Source organism: Leopardus geoffroyi, chromosome A3 (assembly GCF_018350155.1).
Source record: "Leopardus geoffroyi isolate Oge1 chromosome A3, O.geoffroyi_Oge1_pat1.0, whole genome shotgun sequence".
NCBI lineage: Eukaryota > Metazoa > Chordata > Mammalia > Carnivora > Felidae > Leopardus > Leopardus geoffroyi.
Window position 1 is genome coordinate 90,743,936 of NC_059336.1, and position 25,723 is coordinate 90,769,658.

The 25,723-nt window shown below is 51.7% G+C and overlaps 3 protein-coding genes across 15 annotated transcripts; 2 read left to right on the forward strand and 1 right to left on the reverse strand.

Annotated features, from left to right (window-relative positions):
• Nucleotides 1-99: 99 nt before the first annotated feature.
• HTRA2 (HtrA serine peptidase 2) lies at nucleotides 100-3,459 on the forward strand. Of its 2 annotated transcripts, XM_045446612.1 has the most exons (8): nucleotides 100-764; nucleotides 865-1,069; nucleotides 1,160-1,354; nucleotides 1,595-1,627; nucleotides 1,862-1,967; nucleotides 2,147-2,216; nucleotides 2,898-2,993; nucleotides 3,101-3,459. In XM_045446612.1, exons 1-8 carry the CDS (start codon nucleotides 259-261, stop codon nucleotides 3,264-3,266), a joined length of 1,377 nt encoding a protein of 458 aa, XP_045302568.1. In that variant the 5' UTR covers nucleotides 100-258; the 3' UTR covers nucleotides 3,267-3,459. The 2 variants fall into 2 exon arrangements, with proteins under 2 accessions (XP_045302568.1, XP_045302569.1); XM_045446613.1 differs by lacking the exons at nucleotides 2,898-2,993; nucleotides 3,101-3,459 and adding an exon at nucleotides 2,320-2,549.
• Nucleotides 3,406-21,981, reverse strand: LOXL3 (lysyl oxidase like 3). 9 transcript variants are annotated; one of them, XM_045446591.1, is made up of 16 exons: nucleotides 21,860-21,981; nucleotides 20,143-20,467; nucleotides 18,169-18,332; nucleotides 17,275-17,489; nucleotides 9,744-9,800; nucleotides 9,054-9,113; nucleotides 6,666-6,885; nucleotides 6,243-6,423; nucleotides 5,943-6,097; nucleotides 5,534-5,701; nucleotides 5,234-5,396; nucleotides 4,785-5,028; nucleotides 4,577-4,692; nucleotides 4,361-4,497; nucleotides 4,153-4,264; nucleotides 3,406-3,968 (listed from the first exon to the last, which is right to left on the reverse strand). In XM_045446591.1, the coding sequence occupies exons 2-16, from the start codon at nucleotides 20,453-20,455 to the stop codon at nucleotides 3,895-3,897; spliced, it is 2,379 nt and encodes a 792-aa protein (XP_045302547.1). In that variant the 5' UTR covers nucleotides 20,456-20,467; nucleotides 21,860-21,981; the 3' UTR covers nucleotides 3,406-3,894. The 9 variants fall into 9 exon arrangements, with proteins under 9 accessions (XP_045302547.1, XP_045302544.1, XP_045302548.1 ...); XM_045446588.1 differs by lacking the exon at nucleotides 21,860-21,981 and having other exon boundaries at nucleotides 20,143-21,848; XM_045446592.1 differs by lacking the exons at nucleotides 9,054-9,113; nucleotides 9,744-9,800.
• Nucleotides 21,982-22,750: 769 nt separating this feature from the next.
• DOK1 (docking protein 1) lies at nucleotides 22,751-25,676 on the forward strand. Of its 4 annotated transcripts, XM_045446608.1 has the most exons (5): nucleotides 22,751-22,860; nucleotides 23,224-23,523; nucleotides 23,674-23,767; nucleotides 23,987-24,171; nucleotides 24,410-25,676. In XM_045446608.1, the coding sequence occupies exons 1-5, from the start codon at nucleotides 22,801-22,803 to the stop codon at nucleotides 25,244-25,246; spliced, it is 1,476 nt and encodes a 491-aa protein (XP_045302564.1). In that variant the 5' UTR covers nucleotides 22,751-22,800; the 3' UTR covers nucleotides 25,247-25,676. The 4 variants fall into 4 exon arrangements, with proteins under 4 accessions (XP_045302564.1, XP_045302567.1, XP_045302565.1 ...); XM_045446611.1 differs by lacking the exon at nucleotides 23,987-24,171; XM_045446609.1 differs by lacking the exons at nucleotides 22,751-22,860; nucleotides 23,224-23,523; nucleotides 23,987-24,171.
• Nucleotides 25,677-25,723: the final 47 nt, after the last annotated feature.

Below are 25,723 nucleotides of genomic sequence, written 5' to 3' on the forward strand. Positions count from 1 at the left end.
GAGGCGCCCCGGAAGGGCTAGCGGTCCCAGCATGCCTCGCGGGCCCTTGGGCCACCTCAGAACTCGCGTCCCGCGGGGACCACAATTCCCAGCATTCACGGGGCGGAGGCGGAGTCGGCCTCCCGGAATCCTGGGTCCCGGCGTGCACTTCTGAAGGACTTCAGGTACCGGCGTGCTCCGCGTCCCGCTGTCCGCCAGCTCGCGTCCAGGGCACCGCCTCTGTGTAGGGCGGGCGAAGAGGCAGCCGAGGCGGAGCTGATGGCTGCACTGAGGGCGGGGCGGGGTGCAGGCTGGAACCTCTGGGGATGGCGGGCTTTGGGGGGGGTTCCCTGGGGGAAGGGGCCCCTGTTGACCCCTGACCTCCGGGCCTTGCTGACGTCAGGAACTCCTGACCCTCGGGCCCGAGTGACTTATGGGACCCCCAGTCTCTGGGCCCGGTTGTGTGGGGGGGTCCCTGAACCACGGACGTGTCTGACGTCGGGGACTTCGGATTCCCGAGCACGGCTGACTGCAGGGTCCCCGGATCTCAAGACCCGGGAGGTCTCAGAGACTCCTGGAACCCGTCCGCGCATATGGCTGGCGGTAGCGCTGGGCGCTGGGGGGGCAGTGCTGTTGTTATTGTGGGGCGGGGGTCGGGGTCCTCCAGCGGTCCTCGCCTCGGTCCTTGGCTCACCGCCCACCTCTCCCCGGAGCCAGTACAACTTCATCGCAGACGTGGTGGAGAAGACAGCACCTGCCGTGGTTTATATCGAGATCTTGGGCCGGTAACGGTGGGGAAGGGCAGGAGGCACCCAGCCGCGGGCAAAGGGGCGGGCGAGCTAGGTGTCTGAGTCTCCTCACATCCTTGCTTTACCCCCATCCTAGGCACCCTTTCTCCGGCCGCGAAGTCCCTATCTCGAATGGCTCAGGATTCGTGGTGGCTGCCGACGGGCTCATCGTAACGAACGCTCATGTGGTGGCTGATCGGCGCCGAGTCCGTGTGAGGCTGCTTAGCGGCGACACGTATGAGGCCATGGTCACAGCTGTGGATCCTGTGGCAGACATTGCCACGCTGAGGATTCAGACTAAGGTGGGGGGTCTAGGCAGGCCGGGTCTGGTTGGGACTGTGAATTTGCTCACATATCTAGACGACAGGTCTCTTATTCCCATTCTCTCTTAGGAACCTCTCCCCACCCTACCCCTGGGACGCTCAGCCGATGTCCGGCAAGGAGAGTTTGTTGTTGCCATGGGAAGTCCCTTTGCACTGCAGAACACGATCACTTCTGGCATTGTCAGCTCTGCTCAGCGTCCAGCCAGAGACCTGGGCCTCCCCCAAACCAATGTGGAATACATCCAGACTGATGCAGCTATTGATGTGCGTCCTGATATGAGAAAAATGGCAAACTAGGTTGGGGGTTGGGGGAAAGGCTGTGTGGGGCAGGCACCAACTGTGATAGCTGGTGGACGAGTTTACATACAGAGGTTGGGCTGCACATATGTGGCCACTGTGGCTGGGCTGGGAAAAGAGAGAATTTGGAGAAAGTGCCTACATCCTGGTTATGCCCCCAGGCATAGAGTCCCTGGATCTCTTCCATATTTTGTCCTTGTCCTGCAGTTTGGAAACTCTGGAGGTCCTCTGGTTAACCTGGTGAGTGGGACATCCTTCTTTCCAAGAATCCCTGCTCCAGGTCAGTGTGAGAAGGGGTGTGTGTTCCCTAATTCAACGATGTTTGGTCAAGTTTCTGAGCAGTCTCCTGTTGGTTATCTCCCAAAATCCAACCAGATCTCCCCAACTCCCCAATACTTCCTGCTACTCTTGTTCAGGTATCTCCATCTCCTGCTATTTATTTGGGCTAGGGAATAGTGGGCTCTATCCCTGCAGGATGGGGAGGTGATCGGAGTGAATACCATGAAGGTCACAGCTGGAATCTCCTTTGCTATCCCTTCTGATCGCCTTCGAGAGTTTCTGCATCGTGGGGAAAAGAAGAGTGAGCCTGGCTTAGGGGGAAAGGGATTCCTTTAAGTGGTGGGAAGGGCATTCATTGGGCCTTGCTGGAGAAGGGGGAGGGGTGAAGTGTGGGGAGGGGGATGGTGGGGGTCTGTTGGGAGGAAAGGGAGGGGAGGGAAGGATGTAGCCGAATGAGGCTCATTTGTTCCTCCATCACAGATTCCTGGTTTGGAATCAGTGGGTCCCAGCGCCGCTACATTGGGGTGATGATGCTGACCCTGACTCCCAGGTATGAACTTTAAAAGTAGTGACCTGTAGGACTACCAGTGTACTCAATAGTGGGCAACTAGCATCCCTGTTGAGCTTTGTTACCAATTTTATCTTTATCTAAGATGAATTGCCTCATACGTGGAGCTATCAGAAGAGCTGTCCTCTCTCATCATATTGACTTTCTCACTCCAATCCATTTTGCACACCTGCTACCAGATTGATTTCATCCTGCTGCTGCTTTAAAAACTTCAGTCCATTAACCTGGTGTTCAGGGGCCATTTTCCATTTGTCTCCAGTTCGGCCTTCCAGACCTGGCTTCTTCCATGAATATACTCTGTTTCAGCCAACCTGATTTCCTACTCTCATGTTTTTATTTATGTTATTCTTGCTTTATATGGTTAAATACCAGAACCATGCTTCTACACCCAAGTTAAGTTCTACTCTCTCCTTAAAGCTTCCCTTAGAATTCTAGAATGACATTAGTGTTATTTAGTAGTGTGTGTCATTTGGAATTAGTTACTTTTTACATACATGTCCTACTTCCTAACTTCGAGAAGGCAGAAAGTGAATTGCCTTTGTATCTGGAGTATCTAGTGCATGCCCTTGTCTATACGATTGTCAGTGTGTTGATGAGAGATTTGAGGTGAACCCAAGGGAGAGTGCCTTGGTGTGGTTAACAGGGTGATCTATGTCCTTTCAGCATCCTTGCTGAACTACAGCTTCGAGAACCAAGCTTCCCTGATGTTCAGCATGGTGTGCTCATCCATAAAGTCATCCTGGACTCCCCTGCACACCGGTGAGGGAGAGACTGCATTGTGAGGTGGGGATGGGTGAAGCGTGCATGTGCCCTTGAACTGGGCTGTCTAGTCCCTCCTTTCTCTCTCTGTCCATCTTTCACCATAGGGCTGGTCTACGGCCGGGTGATGTGATCTTGGCCATTGGGGAGCAGCTGGTACAAAATGCTGAAGATATTTATGAAGCTGTTCGAACCCAATCCCAGCTGGCAGTGCGCATCCGGCGGGGACCAGAAACATTGACCTTATATGTGACCCCTGAAGTCACAGAATGAGTGGGTCAGCAGGACTCTGAGGCTCCTGCTCTGATTTCCACCTTGCTTTCCTGGCCTAGGCTCTGAGGGTACCTGGACAGAGGATTAAATGAACCAGTGGGGGGCAGGTCCCTCCAACCACCAGCACCAATTCCTGGGCTCTGAGGAATCACACAAATGCTTTTTATATAAAATAAAATTATACCTAGCATCATGTTATAGTCAAAAATAAGGGCGGGGCGGGGGGTACTGATCTTTTTCCCCATGAAGAGGCTAGAGGTAAAGCTGTATTCCCCCTGAACGGAGGGGAGATACTGGAGCTGACCGTTCTGACCTCCCTATTTGAGAAAATGAGCTCCTGCTGTCTGTTGTTCTGGGCAGTCAATCAGGTGCTGCTCTTTGTAGTGTGCTTCACTCAGTGCTGGGCCTGGGAGCAAAAATTCCCCATGCTTGGCCACAGATGCGGCAGCTGGCGTAGGAAGGAGGGCAATAACTTTGTTTTGATGTTTCCACATCCATAGCACACACTGGATGAGCATGGCTGGCCTGCTGACATCAGGGGTTCCTTGGTAAGCTCCTGAGGTAATGGCAGCCTCAGACCCCTGCCATTAGGGGCCAGTGGTGGTTTTCAGAGGAGGGTGGCAGCACCTTAGATGACCTGGTTGCTGGTCTGGCCAGGGTAGCGCTCAAATTTCCTGTTGGCCTCTTCACTGAAGGCATCACCTGCAAGGTGAATGGGCAGTTTAGGCAGGGAAACGGACCCATTGTGGGGAAGGGTGAGTAGAAGTGGAGAGGCTGGGAGATCCAGAGGAGGGTGGGAAGATATAGAACCGACTTTGGGAGAAGAGAATGAAGGCCTTTCCTTCCCATCCCCCAGTCTCTTTGGGCTGCTCTTCCCATCAAATACCAATGTGGCAGTTGTGCACCCAGATGCGATGTCCATCATATTTGCAGTTACACTTCATTGCGTTGTTGGTGAAGTCACTTTCTGCTACTTCAAAATTGGGGTTGATGACCACCTGTGAGTGGGAAAAAGTCAATTTGACCAGTTGCAGTCTTCAAATCTTTAACAAACACTCCTCCCACTTGCCAGCTGGATCTCAGGCCCCAGGCACCTGCAGAATGTAGTTTCCTGGCTTCACATCTGTGATGTCAATCCACTGGCAGTCGATGTCATGCCGGTAAAGATCCCAGCAACCCACGGTAATGCCCTGCTCTCCAAAGTTAGCACACTCATACCTCTTGGAGACATCTGAGAGGGATTGGCATATGTCAGTGTGAGGCAAGGCTGTGGGATGGAGATACCGGAGTCTGGTCTAGGCCCAACTCACCCTCCTGACATTCGGTGTCTTCTAGACAGAAACTAGCTTTGTGGCCCTCAGCCACCTTGGTGCCATTGGGGGTCAGGATATCATAGTGAGTGAAGATGTCCATACTGTGGTAATGCCTGTGGGGACAAGGGAACCCCTGTTTTTGTCCCTGCCCCCAGCAGGCTTGCCCCATCTCCAGTGACCTTGCCCTTCTACTTGACCCTCTCACCCATGACACTCGTGCCACACCCAGGAGTGGCGCCCGGCCTTGGGCCTGAAGTCAGCTCGTCCCAGGTTGTGGATCTGGGAGGAGAATCGGAGCAGACGCCTGTGGCCATAAGGCCAGTTGGCTGAGCGGGCTGAGCGGGCCAGGCAGTTCTCTTCTGCAGCACAGTACAGCATGTGTAGGGGCCGGTCCTCGATGTAGGCGGTCTCCTGCACCAGTGCTGAGTGCAGCAGCAGGTCTGATGCAGCTGCACATGGAAGGGAGCAGAGTGTTGGAAGTCACTGCTGAGGGGTGGAGACAGATGGGGGTGCTTCTGCTCCCCCTGTAGAGTGTGAGAGGCTGCTTCTTCATAGGGAAGGAGCACCCCTCCAGATTATGGCTCTCTTTTTCCCTCAAAGGGGGTGGCCCAGAGCTTCCCTTCCCTGGCTTGCATCACCTTATCCTTCACTCACTCTCGGAACAGATGACTCCAGCAGTGAAGCGGGTTCCTGTTCTCTTGCAGGCAATGTGGGTGCCATGATGAGCACACTGGTCCAGGGACAGCTCAGACCCTGTGCAGCGCACTCCACTCATCACCACCTCTGTTATATTCCCTGAGTCCCAGTACCAGGTCTCCTGGGGACATATGTTGGTGTTTCTGTGAGACCCCCACCATCCAGCCTCTTGGTCCAAGGGACTCATTTCCATAGTCCTCTGCCCCAAACACAGGCTTTGGAGGCAATCGTGTTGGTTTCCCTTTCCTTCCCACTCACCTGCAGGCCATGGTTGGCATAGCCCAGTCCAAGTTGCCTACAGGCCACCATGGCCTCCAGTGTCCCCCAGTCATCCCCACAGATGAGCCCCCAGCGAAGGGACCCAGGTCCCCCTATTTGCACCTCCACTCGCCCCTCGTGTTGGCTGCGGCCCCCACTGAGTCGGATCTGTAGTGACACAATGGAAGTTCCGGGTAAGCTTTTGGGGAGGGGTAGCGGGAGCCTATAACAGGTATGTGGCTGAAAGGTGATTCAGAGGCACATAAAGGCTAGCAAGTGGGGGCATCAGGTGGGAGTTGTAGGATGGCAGGGGCCTGGGACAGTGGGCTGGGAAGTTGTCAGGCTGCAGATCATGACCAAGACTGGATAGGATGCGAGATTTCTGGACTAAATCGGGAAGATAACTGACCTTGGTCTCTACCCCAGTGTAGGGCAGGTTGCATCGGACTCCAGCATCTTGGCTATGGGAACAGTCTTCAGCTGTGATATTCTTGTGGGGGCACTTCCAGAGGGAGGGTTCCTGTCCAGAGCATCGAACCTCACTTAAGTGGATGGCACCCATGCCTAGGGTCAGAGGTCAAAGATCAGGAGGTTATAACTGGACCTTCATTGTCTGCCCAGGGGTCTCCTTCCCAAGGACCATACACCACCCCCCGGGGAGAGTATGTACCTCCTCCTTCCCTCTTCCTCCCATTTTCATCCCCCTCACCCTGCCCCATGCGGGCACCACTCAGAGCCTCTCGAGCACTCCCGAAGCCCAGCTCCCGACACACCACGCTGGCTGCCTGCAGGTCCCACTTGCGGTCACAGATTGTGCCCCATGTGCTGGCCTTCAGGACTTCTACCCGGCCCTCTCCAGGGTGGGCCCCACCCTTTAGACGCACTCGGGTCTATAGAGGAGAGAGATGTGCCCAAAGCAGTGAATGGAAACATCAGCACAGAGAGGGCTAAGTAGACCTGGGTGATAAAGGAGATTCTGGCGGGAGGGAGGGGGTGGTCTCAGGTCTGTGGCCCACCCCCTGAGAGGTTCCTCTCTGTCCTCAAAGGTCAGGGCTGTGCTAAGTCAGGGGCTGGCTAGGCTAAGGGGTTCTCCACCTGGGGTGGGGAAGGTTATAGTCACTGTCTCACACACCTCCCCCTGAGGCTTCGACTGTTGTTGCTTCCTCTGGCCACTGGATGCTGCGTAGAGAGGGCCTGGCACACAGCTCACCACCGCAGGGGCCCCCCCAGGGCACCTGGTGGTGTCATTGGCACGATAGAACTCCAAGGAGCAGAGGGAGAGGTGGGCCTCCGTGCCCACGCACGCCACCCCATGCAGACCAAAGGAGTGTTGCTGCCGCTGGGCCAGCAGCCTGGGGGGACAGGAGTGGGGTGCAGTAGGGTAAAACAATGCTCCTGCCTCTTTGCCGACAACCCTCCTCCCCTCCATGCCTCCACCATCCCCCAACCTTTCATGACCATTTTATCCCTTCTTCTTCTCTTCTTTTCTGCTGTTTCCCTCCTTATAGACAAAGGGAATGGCAAGTTTCCAGGCTGACAGAGCCCAGATTACCCAGATAGGAGGGTCCTTGGGGACCTGCAGCCAAAGACCACTATGGGTAGACAGCTAGTCTTGACTTGCCTGACAGAAACCTTGCTCCAAATGGCTTCAGGCTGCTGGCCCTAACGAAGGCTGAGGCTGAGGCTGCTGTGCAAAGAGAGTGAGAAGCCAGGACTGCCCAGCTGGAAGAGATGGGCAGGAGGGAGTAGCTGACACAAACAGGAAGCCTGAAGAACCAGCGTGAGCACATCCTTCTGTTATGCTGAGGCTGAAATAACTGAATGAGTCAGGATGCAAAGGACTGAGTAAGTCTTGGGTCTAAATGGCTTCTCAGAGGCTGGAGGGTCTTCCAGGCCAGAGTATGATGGGTAGTTATGAGAAGATTATACCAGAAGGTGGACATAGGGAAGGACTGGGGCTGGCACATGTGGGAATGAAGATGTACAAATGCAAGACAGACAAAAGTTAGTCCACATGACCAGAGAAGGAGAGAATATGCACAACAGAATGGTAGCGGTCTCTCCAGACCTGAGCTGGACTTTAATGAGGTAGTCCATGCTTCTGCAATTTAAACATAACAGAAAGAATGTTCTGTAGCCACCCAAGCATGGAAATGGGACTAAACTAGAGATGTTAAACCTTGGAAACCCTTCAGAGAGATGCCTTGAGAGAAGGAGGGGCCTGGTGTATTGACACCAACGGAGTAAGAGATGGCAGTGAGGCGCGTGGTGAGAGCAGTGCCCAGAGAGGAGGGTTGCTATTGGTGGTATGGGCCTGTGAGGCTGGCCTGGCAATGAACTATTTCAGTAATGTGCCCATCACTTGATGTCAGAGGAAGGAAGGTTATGACGACTCAAAGTCATTGCCTAGGAAGATGCAGAGAGGAGGAAACATAAGCACAACAGACAAGCCTGGAGACTTTACAGAATACCTTTGGAAGCTCAGGATCAGTGGATTCTGAAGCTCAAACAGATCAGGTACTCTCCCAAAGTCCTGTTTTGCTGAAAATAAAAGTCAAAGAGGCCACCACAGGAAAAAGATCTTGCTCTTCTAAACTCCCTCCTCCCATTTCCCCACAAGGAACACAGTAAAAACAGCAGTGTGCCCTTGAATTTGGCGTTCAGGGAAGGCCAGAGCATGGCTATGTTGGGCACAGATGACCCTTAGCTAGAAGGTACTACAAGAGTACTCTCAAATTCCAAGCTCCTCTGAAGCCACCACAAGGAGGAGCTGGAGAAGGAGGGCCACCAGGGAACCACTGGGTGATCCCAGAATGTGCAGAAGAGAGGAGGGGACAGAAGAAAGGGATGAATTCTCTGTGTCTCAGCCACTGCTGAAGAAGTTATCAGGGAGACTTCTCATGTGCAAATGGCCTTTGGAAGCCTAGTGAGAGGTAATCAGTGGCGTTGGAAGCTTTCCACTCCCTTCGGTTCTGAAGGACCCCACAAGGAAAATTATGGAACTGGGAGCCTAATTGTGTCAACTGGGCCAGAGACACAGGGGTTATAATCTGAACCCATCCCTGGCAAAGTTTCCAGAGGGGATCCTGAGTCTTACCTCCAAGCTGGTAGCACCTATTTTTAAAAAATAAAGTTAAGATGGGAACATTGATCCCTTAGGCAAACTTAACTTCTTGGGGGAGAGGCAAGGATGGCATCTGAAGGAGAAAGTGCTAGAGTATCTGCTAGAATTCACTGGGAGAAGATAAACAAGCCTGTGGAACAGGAGTTCAGTGGATGAACTTCTATCAAGACTTTCAAAAATCCTGTGATAAGCATAATTCCCCAGAAACGAGGATAAGGCCTAGCATCACTTTATGTTTCAGTGACTCATCTGAAAGGTGGTTTCTAATAGCTACTGCCACCCCTCCACCTCTAGGTGGGGGCCTCTTAGACCCCTTCCTGACCACAGCTCAATTGCCCTGACTCATCATCACTCTGCACTCTCCCTCTCCTCACACCCAGCCTGAACTTCATTTACCTCTTGATTGATCCCCTGCCCACTCGGGGTTTGGGTTTGACTTTAAGCTTGGTGATTGGTCTGAAAAAAGGAGAAAGAAGTTAGTGGAGGTAGTGGTTAGGTACGTGGCCCAGGAAAGGTAGAGGGTTTTGTTTTCTGTTTTTTTTTTTTTTTTTTTCCTGTTTCTGGGAAGGACACTTTATGCAGAGTGTGGGAAGGAGTAAAGTGAAGGGGGCCACACACTGATGGCTGCACACCACTGAACTCTACTTTAGGAACTCCTGTTGCACTCTGAATTCAACCACAGTGATGAAAAATCTAGTCAGTCCAGGGGGTGATGGGAGAAGGGGATACAAGGTAAAAGGAGGAGAGAGAATGGGAATGTGGGTGAACTGAATTAAGGGGGGTAGGAAGCATGCAGGTGGTTGAGGCTGGAGTCCAAGCTATTTGGGGGAAGCATAAAGATGAGAAGGCTTCTCCTCAGCCATTCCTACTTTATTTCCTCTTTGTACACCCTAAGGTCAAGGCTTGCCCATCCCCATGCCTGCCTCCCCTTCCCTTCCCTACCTCCCCTGGAATGGCCATTGTGCAGTTACATCCCTAATTCATCAGCTTGGGTTCCGGGATGGACATGGATAGGCTGCCTTCCATCCATCCACCTCCTGGGGCCTCAGGGGCGAGCAGGAGGTCCCGGGGCTCTTGCCCCATTACCTTCCAAGGGGCTTGGGGCGTCGGGCCGAGGCTTTGGCCGCTCGCTTCCTCAACTTTCTGTGAGGATAAGACAATAGCAGAGTCAAAATCAGTCTAGAACCAAGTGGGAAAGGCTGGTGCAGCCAGGGGCAAACTTCTTTTCCAACAGGAAAATTGGAAAGTCAACAAGATGTTATAACATCAGATACTCCCGAGGCTTTACCCTTCACAGCTGTCTGGCCTCTCGCGCACATAACCACACTGATGAACAGTAGTGAAATTCATGGACTCAGGCTGATAGAGCCCCTGTACCAGCACGCACAGAAATTACACTAGGGTAGTGAGTGATGGGGACTAGGGGCAATATCAGGGTTGATCTAAACCTCAGGGGAGGTCTATGGGGAAGTGTATAAGTAGAAGGATGTTAGGATTGTTAAGATCGCCAGACTGACCCAGCAAGGAGAGAGAACTGGTCTGGTCATAGGGAGGCTGACTGTCTTTTATTCTTGGATGCTCTTTGACTTCTGGCATTTCCATGTCTGAGGCCAGTGAATTAGGACCAAGCACCAAGGCTGGATGTCCAAGGACAGTAACTTGATTTGACTGGGGAGCATGAAGCCAGGCGGCTTAGGATGACAGCATCCTTCCTGCCCAAATTAAATCCCATATGCTTTAGTCATTTACAAACCAAGCTCAGCTCCCAAACTTACGTCCAGAGAAATAAGTTCTAAAACTTTATTTCTTTTTAATTGGCCTAAATATTTGACCTATTTTATTTTTCAAGAGGTTGGCTTAAGTCTAAGGTCTGGAACCTAGGTCTGTTTCTCCTCTCATTCTCCTTTTGATTTCAAAGACTTTTTTTTGCCCCCTCTTCGTTCTGTCCAACAATGTATAGATGAATGCAGGTTTTGTCTGTCCGTTCTTCTAAGTTTATGAGACTCCCTGTTATCATCTTAGTTATTCTTTCTTTAAACACGTTCCTACTCCTGTTTCTCCTGAGGAGTCATATCTGGACATAGTATACTGTGTGCAGATGCACTGGATGTTAATAAACAGATATGAAACAGCTCTGAAGTTGCTTGGTATTTCCTGCCCTGGCTTCTTCCTGAGGATGGATTTAGTTGGTCTTTTTGCCAAAATATCCACTGTGTCCAACATTCCTTGGAAAGAGTGCACAATAAGTCTCAGGTCCCTTTCCTGAGACATTACTAAGAGTTTAGAACCTTTCATCATATAAGTATAGGGTGAAACTTTTTCTCCAAATGTCTTTTTCTCAGATATGTGTAAAATGAAATGTATTTTATGTTTTCTTTCAAGATTACCTTGATCCTCTAACTAGTACTCAGAAAAATGTAGTATTATCTAGGGATGCCTGGGTGGCTCAGTTAAGTGTCAAACTCCTGATTTTGGCTTAGGTTATGATCCCATGGTTCGTGGGATCAAGTCCCACGCTGTCAGCATGGAGTCTGCTTGAGATTTTCTCTCTCCCTCTCTCTCTCTCTGCCCCTCCTCCCCTCGCATACATGCTTTCATGCTCTCCCTCTCTCTCTCTCTTAAAATACATAAGCATAAAAAATGTAGTATTATCTAGATTTTAGAAGTACCTCTTCTCTATTTATAAGGTTTTATATTATACATCATATGGTACATATGATTTTACATATGTATATATATATATATATATATATATATATATATATAATAAAGTACAAAATAAATTATATTAAGGATCTGGTACTTATTTAATACTAGTACTGATACTTGTTTTGATTTACACTTGCACGTTCACAAATGTGCTTGTTTCCCCTTACAATTTGTTCCTTCAGCCATCAAACATAAAAACCTACCCACGTCAGCATCACCTTTTCTTATCCACCCATCTCTCTCCTCCAAGACCACTCCCCCAAAAGGTTTCTGAATTCCATCCTTTAGGATCTTTTTTCTCCTAAATTGAGAGGTCAAATACAATCTCTCCTCAACTGAATCATTTTAAACCTGTTCCGATCTCTCCGACACACGCGCACATATACACACCCTCCACCCTATATCTCCCTTCCTCTTCATAGAAAAAATTGTCAAGAGTTGTCAGTGCTCCACTTCTATGTCTTATCTCTTACCACTCATTCCTTAACCCACTCCTTTCTGGTTTTCCCCATCACTCTGCGAGAATAGATCCAGTAGACAGCTTCAGTTTTCATCATGTTCCCGTTTTGGTAGCATCTCACACTGCTGTTCTGTCCTTCTCTTCCTCCTTGGCTGTCCTAACACTATGAGTCTGGTTTGATTCCTCATTCCAGTTGCTCTTTCTTGGTCTTCTTTGCATGTTCCTCCTCTAGCTAGTCACTTACATTTTTGGAGCCCTAAGGCATTCTTCTCACTCCACATCCTCTCTTTATATGTTCCCATTTACACCTAACCTGGTATAGTCCATTGCCTTTTTTTTTTTTTTAATTTTAAAGTTTATTTTGAGAGAAAGAGAGAGTGTCAGCAGGGTAGGGGCAGAGAGAGAGGGGAGAGAGTATCCCAAGCAGGCTCCATGCTGTCAGCACAGAGCCCAATGGGCGGCTCAAACTCACAAACCACAAGATCATGACCTGAGCTGAAACCAAGAGTCAGATGCTCAACCAACTGAGCCTCCCGGGCGCCCCTGCCTTCTTAATGTTTCTAAAATGTAATATAGGTGCAAAAAATAAACCTGTAATTCTTTCAGCAAAATCCACCCTAGAAACCTAGGAGTCAACTTGATACTTCTCGTCTTTGGTTCCCAAAGTCAGTCCAGAACCAAGTCATGTCAGTATTACTTCCTAAACATCTCTTCAATCCACTCACTCTTGTTCTTCTCCACACCATTCTCAGAAATGCAGAGTGGTTTTTTGGGGACCACAAACCTGATCATGTCCTCTTACAGCCCTGCTCATGAAAACACTTCAGTCGCTTCCCATTGCTTTTAGCATAAAGACCCAAATCCTTAGTGTAGCCTGTGAGGTCTTCCATGATCTCTCAGCACCTCTGTGTTCTCAGCACCTTGCACAGTGCTTTGCAAATAGCAGGAGTTCAGTAAATAGCTTTCAGCACTTAAGCTCTTAGAACCTCAATTTCTTTGCCTGCAAAAGGGCAGTAAATGGTTCAATTATCTCTACATTCTTTTCCTCTTCTAAAATTCTACAGCTTTCACGTGTTGTAGGGAAGAACTATAAAACCAAGTTGAAAAATGATAAACGCAACTCATTCTGATTTTCTCATTCCTTAAATCTTACTGGCTTCCTCTAAAAGCCAGCAGATGTATCTTCTTTCTCTATGGAAGGTGGAGTTCTTTATAAATGATCTTATCTATCCTTTATGATTGTACCACCCATGAGAATGCTCCCTCTGTGTGATTTGGCGGTGAAAAGAAGCCTATCTCATATCTCCATCACAGAACTCTCAGGACTCTTGCAACCTCTCTCCTCACTAAGAATGGTCTCTGTTCTTAGTATGTGTCCTTCTCCAGCCTTCATATCCTAGACTCAGTAGCAGATTCCAAGATGTACACAAATATTCCTGATCTCTGAAAATTACTTCAGGCCATGCATACCTATAGGTAATTCCTGGGTCTCAAACATCCCAAGGATGGCTCACTTCTAAAGCTAGTTCATATTAATTTGAAGCCCAGAGATGCCTGTTGGCTTGCACCATCCTTCTCTCAAGCAGCTTCAGGATCATTTCAGGTGTCCCTCCCTTCTTTTCTATTATCAGTCATCCTTCAGCTATTCATCCTCTCTCTCTTTGTTGTCACCCTCCTAATCAGCTTCGTTTTTATAACAAGCTTCTAACTGGCCTTATGGCATCTAGAACCTCCTCCTCCAATTCACTACTATCAGGTAAACTTTAAAAACACTGGTCTTATTTTATCATTGTCCCATACAAATACTTTTATTTTTAATTTTTCCATAAGATAAAGATCAAACTCCCCAATCTGGCATCAAAAAGTTCCATTTTCTGGCTTTTATGGATTCAGATCTTCCTTCCATTATTTCTCAGCACAATTTTCTACTCTAGTCAACTGTCTTTTGAAAAATATCCTAGTCACTGTCAAATTTGTCAGGGTCAGCAATGACTCTGTTTTGCTAAATCCAGCATTTGTGTCTCAGTCCTTGTGCTTTTAGACCCACCAGCAACACCAACTCAGGTGATGGCACTCTTCGTCTCATCCTTGAAGTGCTTTATTTGGCTTATAGGCTGCCTTGCTCACCTGGTCTTCTTTCTACCTCACCTTGCTGTTTGCATTTCACTTTATCTTCTTGACATAACATTTAAGCTCTCTGTTCAGTCCTTGGACCTCTTTTTTCCTGTTTACATTCACTCCCTTGGTGACGTCCAGTTTTAGGACTTAAAATATGCTTATTCAGCAACTCTAGAGTCATATATCCAAAAATTAAACAGGTCCAAAACCAAGTTCTTGGTATGCAACACCCCTCCCCCCAATCCTCACACAACACATGCTCCACCCATTGTCTTCCTTATCAAGTAAGGCCATCTCCATACTTAGCTCAGGCTCAAAACCTTGGGGTGAACCTTAATCGCTCTCCTCTCCCACCATATTAAACCCATCATCAAATCCTGTCGCCTCTACCTCAACCATACACAGAATTTTATAATTTTTCATCTCTTTCACTGGTCACCATCACCCTCACTTTCTGTACTTGGCTTTCAGGAGACAATAACCTCCTAACTAATTTCTCTTTGATTCTACTGTATCCCTCACAGTCTATTCTATATATATATATATATATATATATATATATATATATATATATAATGTTAATGTTTATTATTTTTGAAAGAGAGAGAGAATGAACAGGGGAGGAGCAGAGAGATAGGGAGACAGAATCAGAAGCAGGCTCCGGGCTCTGAGCTGTCAGCACAGGGCCCAACACAGGGCTCGAACTCACAGACGGTGAGATCATGACCTGAGCTGAAGTCGGCCGCTTAACCGACTGAGCCACCCAGGTGCCCTCCTCACAGTCTATTCTTAAAGCAGCCAAAATAATACTTTAAAAATGGAAGTCAGATGTCACGCCTCTGTTCAAAACCTCATCTCCCACAGAGTATACACCAGTCCTCCCAAATGGCCCTATGCAATCAGGCTTCCTATTCTTTCCCTATCCCCTCTTATATCACCTTTCCTATCATTTTCTCTCTTGTTCACTCAGCTGCAGCCCCAGTGGCCTCCAGGAGCATGACTCTTCTCCCCTCCCTCCCCCTGCCCCCTAGGATCTTTTCATTTATCATTCCTCTTCCTGTCAACACTTGTCTAGATTTCTACAGGTTGTGCCCTCGCCTCCCTTAAATCTTTTCCCAAATGATGCCCTTTCAAAGAGGCCTTCTCTGATGGCTCTTTTTAAAATTGCAATCTCACTTTTACTTCCTAACTCCTTCCCTGCTTTATTTTTATTCATTACACTTTGCCATCCTTGCATTTTAAAATTTTACTATTTTCTGATTCTTCCCTAGTCCATGAGATCAGGGATTTTTGTCTGTTTTGTTTACTGTCGAATCTCTAGTGTCTACAACAGTAGACAATATATAAATACTGACCAAATGAATCTCTTCACCTTTGTTCATGCTATCCTCTTCACTTGAAATCCCTGCTTTTTAAATTGTATAAATCTTTCAGAACCTGATGTTGGGGTCAGGCAAAGTAAAGAAAAAGCACAGAGAAAGATGTATAGCTCCAAGACAGATAATAGCAAAGGAGCACAGCACACAGCTGTTTTAAAACAGTTTGAGTCTCCAGACCAGATAAAGTATATTCCTTGGGGCTGAAAGAACTTTCAGGTGTGTCTGAGAGCCAAGGCAACGAAAATCTGAGCAAGTATGGAAAAGACTAGAGGTTGGACAATGTATTTACTTTCAAAAAGAAGAAAAAGGTTCCTTAATCTAAAGAATAATATTTTAATATAAGTTATTAAATGGAAAGTTTGTGAACAGTGGGGAAAAAATATGGAGATGCTTAGAGACCCAGAACGATTTCAGTAAAAGTTAGCTCAAACCACCATGATTTCCTTTTTTGATAAGCTTTCTAAATTGGAAGGCTGGAAAATGGCCACGAACATAATATATCTAGATTTTAAGGAAGACTAACAAAATCTCCCACGATTTCATTATAGATAAAATGGTGAAATGCTGGCTACATCATTGTAGTGTTCACTTTGTTCCCAATTAGTGGGAAAAAAACATTTCACAAGTAATGAGTAAAGACTTGATGAGTAAGGAAGGGTTAGACTTCGGTTTTGAACATTTCAATAATTTTAACAGTCACTCTGATGAAGCCAGAAGACCTAGCTATCCTGTATATCTTCCAGAGGAGGCTGGGAGGGATGATAAATGGAAAATAATGTCAAGATTCAAGATAATCTCATGGGTTCACTGTGGCTTTTAAGTGGTTTTTAAATGATGTATCAAACTAACTTAATAGAATAAACTCAACATAGATTTAGGTTCGAATAGGCTTTTCTATTAGTATCAAGGATAAAGGAAGATCTGAATTGGTTTTAGATGATTACTAGTTCAATATGAACAGTGGGATGTTTCCTCAACAGAAAGGCATACAAAATCTGGGCATGCTCTACTCAAAGTTGAGCATTTCTACTGTACCCTGCTCTAATCAGACGATATCTGACGTTGTGTGCCCAGTGGAAGCTGACCTAGATGTCAAGAGGTCTTTCTGCAAAACTCAACTAAGGAAGAGCTGAGAAGAAAAAAAAAAAAAAAAGTATTTCAGCCTGCAAAATAGATTAGAGTGACTGTAAAGATTTCCAAATTCCTCTAAACGACCACATATGATGCTCCAGGGTTGCGAGGCACGGTAAGCACACAGCAGTTTACCAGTGTGATTCGTTACCCTGGTAGCCAGTGCGTACCCCAGGGCTCCAGGGCAGGTGGAGAGCCTCGGCCAAAGGATATTCTGGAAGACTTGCCTAGGAGTCCCAGGGGCTCCCGCGCTCACGGACGCGCCTCGAGGATGGCCGCGACCGAGGGGCAGGCCTCACCTCTCCAGGAGCCCCCCCAACCCTCAAGGTTCGGCCCTCTGGCGGGGACTCCCGCGCCCAGCCCGGCGCTGGACACACCCAAGCGCCGCCTCCGCAGGGCGCGGCCGCGCGCTCCTTGAACTCGGACGTCGGGCCCCGGAGCCGCGCCCGCGCCGTAACCGTACCCGCCCGCGACACAGCCGGCCGCTGGGCGTGGCCTCGCCAGGCTCGGCGCGCGCCCCGGGGAGCCGGGACTCTGCCTGCCAACCGCGGGCGTCACGGGTGCGGACGCGCGACCGGCCGCCACTCGCCCCGCCCCGGTTGCGGACCTCAGAGAGCCGGAGCCTCGCTTGCCCCACTTCGGACCCGCCCTGAGGAGCCCTTCATAGTTCCACAAGGTTTCTCAACTCTCCAGTTTCGAAAGGGCCTCCATAGTTCCCCACTGTTCCTGAGCCCCGGACCCTCTCAGAGGTCAAGACACCGCTTCCTAGCAAGCACCCCTCCATCCCAGTCTGTTCCCCCCAGCGCCCACGCCCCTTCACCTGTAGAAGGCCGTGTTAACCCTCTTTTCGCTAGGGAAGCCCAGCATCCCGCAGACCACGTGGCTGTTATGGGCGCTCCAGCCTTTGTCACACACTTGCAACCAGCCGTCGGGAAGCCTGACTTCGACCAGTCCTTCGGTCACTGGCAGAGGCCGCCTGCCCCTCCCCACGGCGGGCCGAAGTCGCACTTCTTCCACTTGCAGGTGCTGTTCTACCTGGGGAGGGGACCACAGGCAGAGGACGGAGTCTCAGTAGCGACTTTTATTTGTCCTGCCACCCTTAAGGAACCCTGATCAGCGTGCTTGCCATGAAGACAGTGGCGAGCAGGGGCTGACACAGGGCTGAGAGGCACTCCTGCTCTCTGTGGGGAACTGACTTTCCTGCAACCACGGGAGTGGAAGGACATGTCCTGGTCTGAGAGGCGATTAAGGGTGCGGGGCAAACTGAGGAAGGAGCAGCCAAGGCGGCCCGGAGCACGAGGGAGAAGTTCACAGAGGAAGTGGCACTTTAGGAAGAAGTAGGAGAGAATAAGAAGGGAAATGTTCCAGGAGAGCAGGAACCTCTGAGGAGAGGGAGAGCAAGGGATGTCCTGGGGACCAGGGATGAAGTTGGAGGGGCGCCTTCCAGGTTTAGTGACGTGAATGCTAATGTGAAAACAACCCTGGGCTTTAATATGCCTAGGAGCATTATCATTTGTCCCCCACCCCCTCAGCCTCACACCGACCCAAATGATCCCATGGGGCATATAGGATCCCCTACCTTTTAGCATCCCCTCTAACCACATATAACCACCCCACAGCCCTCTCTGGCCATCCTGGTGTGTGTGTGTGTGTGTGTGTGTGTGTGTGTGTGTGTGTGTGTGTGTGTATGTGTGTGTGTGTACGAACTGCAGACCTCAATGACATTAGAATCCGAGAAGCCGGGGAGGCGCTGGTCCTTGCAGATGACTCCAGCATCCTCATCATGGGTACAGTCACTGTTCCCCCAGCCCCGGGAGGCACACTCGGTCACACTCTGCTCAGTCCCACTGCAGCTCAGGTTGTCCAGCCAGATGCGGCCTGTGGAGGGAGAGATGAGGGAATAGAGAGGCTTGTGGAGGCAGGATGGAGGAGAAGGGTAAGTGGTGAGGATTTAGGGGAGAGTGACCATGAAGGCCTCACACCTGGCCTGATGATCCCATTTTTCTGGTTAGATAGTGGGATGTGAAAGAGGAGACCCTGGAAGGGAATAGGAAAGGGAGCACAGGATTGATGGAGGGTCAGTTGTGATCGGGGGGATACTCAAGAATTTGGTAGGGTGAATAAAAAACCAAGAGTCAACACTGAAATTCTGATCAGTCCTGACCTATTCAATGACAGCTACAATTAATCAAGTATGTGTTGTGTGTTAGGCACTCTGCCATGTATGTATATACATGATTATCCTTAGAACAGAGCTGCCAGAGGTGTTATCACCATTTTACATAAAGAAATTGGGGTGACCACACAGCCAATACATGGGGGCTTAAGGGTTTGAGCCATTTGTGAGACTTGGAAATCTAAGATCCTTTCCTCTCAGCTTCACTTTCTCCCATGCGTCTTCCCTGTCTGTGCTACTGCATTGCCCCCTTGTTTTCCTCTCTGCCTGGACCAGCCTGAAATGAGTATTGCTGACTTCTCAGAGTTGGGATGGATTCAATTCCCCCCAGAGGCCATGGGATTCCACCCAATGTGACTGTCTGTCCCAACCAATGGCAGGGACCTATCATGCATACCCTGACAGGACTTTCCCAGCTTCTGCTGGGATACCTACTTCCTGCCCCACCAGGCCACTGAACCATCACAAAGTCCTTGTGACTCTCTATGACTATCCCCCAAGGTCTGATTCAGTCCTTCGATGCCATCCAGGCAGCTAAATGACTGTCAGCTAAATGACTGTCCTCATATTTGGAGACAACCTTCATGCAATTGCTACCCAAAGCTTTTAGTTTTCATACCAAACATCCTGGTTTCTTCAGCTATTCCCTCTTGAAACTTGGCTTCCAGTCTTTCACATCTGGGCAGCTCTCCTCTGAAAGTATATCCATTTTCTACTCTCTCTTTTTTTTAAAAGTAGGCTCCATGCCCAGCATGGAGCCCAACACAGGGCTTGAACTCACGACCCTGAGAGCAAGACCTGAGCTGAGATTAAGAGTTGGGCACTTGACCAACTGAGCCACCCAAGAGCCCCTCTACTGTCACTCTTTAAATGTGGCAACTACAAGTGACACTTTATTCCAGAAGTGGTCCAGCCAGTAGGAAGTGGAGGATTAGCTGCAGACTGCACCAGCTTCTGTCCATCAGTCCCATTGTGGGCTCCTACAATGTAAGCATCCTCAGGTCTCAGAATTCCTCCTAAGCGCCTACTAGCCACACTCATTCTTGTCTTAGAGTTTATACTTGTTCTTAGTTCCAGCTTGTTGGTTTCAGCTCTTGCCTATAATCTGATTTGGTCAGCTGCAGTATCTGTGATCCTTTCTGGCTTTGGGATATCCAGACATCATTTATCTGTTCTCAGCTTTCCATCAAACCAACTGTACTTTAACTGTACAGGGCTCACCTGTATCAGGGCTGTCCTTGCATGTAGCAAGGTAGAATCATACTTCTGCAGAAAAAAGGAACTTAGAGATCATGTAGTCATTTTGCACCTAGGGCCTCTGAAGTTCAGAGAAGGCACTGACCAGCTTAAGGTCACACAGTTCTGGGAAGCAACTGTGTTGATTGGTTTGTCAGCCATGGGTTTACTTGACACTGGCTGTTTTTGGTGTCCTGGGTCCCTGTGCCTGTGCCATCCTGGTGTTCCCTCTCCCTGCATTTAGACAACACCTAGGCCACATGGAGCATTGCTTACCTGTTCCAGGGCCATATTTGGCACTGTGGGTCCAGCCCGTGGCCTCTGTGAAGCCCAGCTCTCGGCAGAGGACGTGGGCAGCCTGAAGCGTGAAGTCGTCATCGCAGATGGTGCCCCACTCGCCAGCTCTCTGTATCTCCACTCGGCCCTCAAAGGGCTTCCTGGGGAAGCCGGCCAGCCGGAACCGCAGCCCCTGGCTCCCAGCCCTCTTCTCGGGGGCCGTGGATGGGGATGGAGATCCCAGGCATGAGCTGCACAGCAGACAGAGCAGCAGCCCCCATGGGCTCCGCTGCCAGATACTGACAGGTCGCATGGCAGGGAAGGCCTGGGTGCCCCAGAGAGAGAGTGTGTAAGAGAAATCACAGATGAAGTCAGGCCTGGGTTCCAGAGAGAGGTCGTGAGAGGAAGAGAGACACTGAATAAGGACAGAGACAGAGATGGTGGGAGAGAAAGACAGGGACCCATGGACTAAGTGAGAAAGAAACAAACTAAACAAGAGCAGAAACACGGTGAGAGAGGTGCAGACTAGGGAGGGAGGCGAGAGACAGAGACCCAGAGATAGGCTCTCCCTCCCTTTTGTAAAGAGTAAAACTGTCCCCATCAGTTGTTCTGTCTCACAACGTCCTTTCCTAGTTCTGTCATTGGCACCTCCATCACCCCCACCCATTGGTCTAAGAGACCCAGAGATCAAAAGATAGTGATTAGAGACCAAGGGCAGAGAATGGTCCAGAGAAAGAGATAAGACTGAGCAAGAGGGAGACCCAGACAGGATGTAAGAGGAAGGAAGCTGTGGGAACAAAGCGGGAGCAAACAGAAAGAGACAGCAGAGAGAGACAATGTGGAAGATGGATAGAAGGTGATTGTGAGAGAGCCAAGTACACAGAGCAATGGAGAGACATGGGCAACAGGTGAGGAGAGGGACTGGCAGGAGCCAACGAGGGGCAAGGGGCGGCAGGAAGGACCCAGATTATTCCATTCAGCCATTCGGACAGAGGACAGACAGCTACTGATTGTGGAGAGAAGCAGGCAAGGGGGGTTAGGAGACCCTCAGATCTTAGTTAGGTTCCTGAATGGGAGCCAAGCTCAGAGTCCTGTCTGGGCAGATCCCAAGGCAGAGAGGGCAGAGACCAGAACACATGGTGAACCCCCTGCACACCCTACCCAGCACACAGGCTCTCACATGCCCTGCAGGTTCAAGGGGCCCAGGAGGGCCAGGCCTCAAGCTGGGAGGGGTGTGGGGTGGGGTTGTCCAGACCTCCTGCCAACACTGCCATGGCTGTCACTGGGCAACGGGAGCCCAGGGCGCCAATCGGCTCCTCAGCCAAGGCCTTTCCTCTGTCTGGGGCTGAGAACAGCCCCTCTCCAGCAAGAGGCCCCCCGAACATGCTTTCCCCCCACTCAGACAAACAACACAACAGGAAAGCTTTGTTCTGGGGACATTCTGGCTTGGGGGCCCAGGGGTAGGGCCTCACAGAGGAGCCCCCAGCCTTAGGGCCCTCGCGGCTGCCCTATTTGGAACATCCTGCAGCCCCCCACCCGCCAAATATCTGCCTCCTCTCTCCACTCTCCTTGTGTCTCACTCTTCTTTAACAATGATAAAACCCTCAGTGGGTTGGGTTCCCCTCGACCCTAACCCGCATCACCCCTTTTCGTGGTCCCTCCACCATCCTCCCATCCGAAACGCTCCTTCCTCCCGCGGCGGCGTGACTCCCCCTACCTTGGCTGAGCGGGGACCTAGGGGCTGGGAGAAGAGTCCAGGTCCTGGAGATCAGTCCTAGGACTTCCCCAAAAAAGTGCTCGGCCAGGGGAGACTGGACCCCCCCCTCTTTCCCCCCTCTCCTTTCGTCCCTCCCATGTCCCCTTGAGCCCTCCCACATTCCGCCCTCTCCCTCGATTCCTCCCAGGCCAGTTCCCTCCTCTTCTCCTTTTGGTCCTCCCCTCCCCCGTGGAGCTGGCCGCAGCCGCTCCACCTCCCTCCGCCCCCCACCGCCGACCCTCCCGGCCTGCTCAATGAAGCTTTCTTTTCCCGCGGGTTGGAGGCCGGGCAGCTGCGGTCAGTGAGCTAGACACGCAAAAGGCCATGGGGCTGCGGACCGGCCCGAACGGCGGCCCCTGGGGCGGCGGGAGTCCGCGGCTCAGCTCCGGGCTCCGGGAAGCCTTCCAGTCCCCAGCCCCCATCCTTCCCCCAAGTCCCGGGCTCCGCGGAGTGTAAACAGCCCGACTCCAACCGGGCTGGGGGCGGGTCCGGTCAGGGGAACCGAAGCTATGAAAGCCCACATAGTCCCTCCGATGCCCCAGAATGCCCACTGGCGTTTTCGGAGTGACGTCACGGCCTTCACTCTGACGTCACGTTGAGCATACGACGTCGTACACAACCCCTAAGCCCAGGCGCGCCAGAGCCCTCTGGTCGAAACCGCGAGCTTTCTTTTGGTGAAGCCACTTGTGCGCGTCCCAGGACTGTGGGCAGGGGCCTAAGAGTGGTGCACCGCCAACTTATCTGGGGACCCCCTCCCCTTTCTTCCTGCTCCTCTCCTGGCTCCCCCTGAGCGGTCCGCGAAGGCCGGGGGAGGGGCGGGAACGCCTCCGGAGGCCCGGCCCCGCCCCCGCCCCGCCTCTAGCCCGCAGGGCCAGGAAGCGCGGAAGGAACCGCCGGGGGCCATGGACGGGGCTGTGATGGAAGGGCCGCTCTTTTTGCAAAGTCAGCGTTTCGGTACCAAGGTAGTCGGGGCAGGGGTTGCCGAGCCCCATCATACCTAGGGGTGGGCTGGAGACCCCAGAGAGAGAGAGAGAGAGGGGGAGGGGGCGGCAGCGGGTTGGATGGAGCGCCGGCCGGGAGTTGTAGAGCCCTATGACGTTCCCGCGAAGTTGATTTCACACTGAGGAGAAGCGGCGGCCGGCCTCGGGGTACGCCCTTTCTGGTCCTGGGGAGACGGAGGGGCATCCTTCTCGGGAAACTTCGCCGTTCGTAGGGAAGATTTGGACCCGAAATCGGCCCGCGCCGGTTCTCTCCTTTCCCGTCGGGGCGCAGACAGCCGGTGCTCGCCCGCTCCCTCCCCAGCGTCTCTCGCTCTCTCTCCCCAGAGATGGAGGAAGACCTGGGCCGTGCTCTATCCTGCCAGTCCCCACGGCGTAGCGCGGCTCGAGTTCTTTGACCACAAGGGGTCGGGCGCTGGAGGGGGCCGAGGGGGCTCGCGCCGCCTGGACTGCAAGGTGATCCGTCTGGCAGAGTGTGTGAGCGTGGCCCCCGTGGCTGTGGAGAGCCCCCCTGAGCCCGGCGCTTCAGCTTTCCGCCTGGACACTGCGCAGCGCTCCCACCTGCTGGCGGCCGACGCGCCGTCCAGCGCCGCCTGGGTGCAAACGCTGTGCCGAAACGCCTTTCCGGTGAGGGGGCCGGGGCGAAATGCACCGGAGCCAAGAAGCGACGCGGGGTGGGGGCAGTTACAGCAGTAAAGGGCCTGAGCTGGCTCAGACCCTGGGAACAGCGTGGAGGGAATTGCGGGGTCCTTGATACTGTTCTTCTCTTTACTCCAGAAAGGCAGTTGGGCTCTGGCGCCCGCTGAGAACCCACCCAAGCTTTCTGCCTTGGAGATGCTGGAGAACTCGCTGTATAGCCCCACCTGGGAAGGTAGATGGCTGAGAGGCCCTGGCAGGGATGGGGGGGTGGGGGTGGGGAAGGAAGGGTGTCCTTGGGAAGGGAGTGATTAAATGGTCAGGGGCCCATGGGGAAGTAGGAAGCTCCTGAAACTGGTTTCCAAGTGAGTGCTTGGGCAACCTGTTCCTGCTTCCCCAGCCCCCTCACTCACCTGTGCGGCCAGGTGCCAGTCTAATTGTGTATTCCTTCCAGGATCCCAGTTCTGGGTAACCGTACAGAGGACTGAAGCCGCTGAGCGCTGTGGCCTGCATGGCTCCTATGTGCTGAGGGTGGAGGCTGAGAAGCTGACTCTCCTGACCATAGGGGCCCAGGGTCAGATACTGGAGCCACTCCTTTCCTGGCCTTATACTCTGTTGCGCCGCTATGGCCGGGACAAGGTGCGGGGTCTGTTGGGGCGCACTGACTTCCTAGGTGGGGCTAGCTGTGGGGTTGGTGGGGTGGGGCAGGACAGGAAGATGGGAAGCCCTGTCCTCAGGATAAACCTTCCTTGCCTAGCCCATGACCCTCCCTTCCTCCCCAGGTAGTCTTTTCTTTGTGGATCCCCTAACTAGGTTGGGCCCTGTGACTCATCTCTCATGGCTCCTGGTAATGTGTTTCCCTCTACACTTTCTTCAGGTCATGTTCTCTTTTGAGGCTGGCCGCCGCTGCCCTTCAGGCCCTGGAACCTTCACCTTCCAGACAGCACAGGGAAATGATATCTTTCAGGCTGTTGAAACTGCTATTCACCGGCAGAAGGTCCAGGGAAAGGATGGTCAAGGGCAGGACAGTCTCAGAGCCGATTCCCATGAAGGAGAAGCAGCAGAAGGGAAGTTGGTGTCCCTCCCTGGCGCTCAGGAACTCCCGGGCACTCCTCCGGCCCTGTATGCTGAACCCTTAGACTCACTGCGCATTCCTTCAGGCCCTTCCCAGGATTCCCTATACTCAGACCCCCTGGACAGCACCCCTGCTCGGGCAGGGGAGGCGGCACAGTTAAAGAAACCTCTTTACTGGGACTTGTACCAGCATGTGCAGCAGCAGTTGCTGAAGGCCAAGCTGACGGACCCCAAAGAGGACCCCATCTATGATGAACCTGAGGGCCTGGCCCCAGCTGCTCTCCGGGGCCTTTATGATTTGCCTCAGGAGCCCAAGGATGCATGGTGGTGCCAGGCTCGAGTGAAGGAGGAGGGCTACGAGCTCCCCTATAACCCTGCCACTGATGACTATGAAGTGCCACCGCCTCCTCGGAGCACAAAGCCCCTCCTGGCTCCCAAGCCCCGGGGCCGGCCCTTCCCTGAGCCTGGAGTTGCAGCTGGTGGCGGTGGCGGTGGTGGTGGCGGTGGCAGAGGCCACAGTTCAGACACTGTCCTGTACAGCCAGGTCCAAAAGAGCGGTGGTGCCCCGGGGAGCTGGGACTGTGGGCTGTCCAGGGCAGGGGCTGAAGGGACCAAGGCCAAGGCAGAGAGCTCCACATGAGAGGGTGAAACTGGGGACACTGTGGGAGGACGACAGGAAGGTGGCACTGGGGATCAAAGATACTTGTTAGGACCTGCAGGAACCAGAGGGCTGGAAGGTCCTGTGTGAGCCAGCCCAGGGCACCAGGGGGACCAGGGGAGTCAAGGGGAGGATGATCAATCTCAAGAAGTCCTGAAAGTGGGACAGGTGGCAGGGGTGAGGGATAGGACTTGGGAGAGACTGGCACCCCTAAGTCATCCTCCCCAAAGGAATGGACAGCGCTGGACCAGGTCTATGAAGAGGGGTGCTTGCTCTGAGTTGGTGCAAAGGGGCCTACGTAGAGGCTACAGGGAGCTGCTGAACTGTGCCTGGATCCTGACCCCTGCATTGTTCTTTGCCAGAGACATAGATTTTAAAAAGTTTATTCTCATTAAAGTCAGTTTGGGTTTAAGAGGTCTATGTGTGTGAATAGTCACAGAGATGCCATGGTGGCAGGGG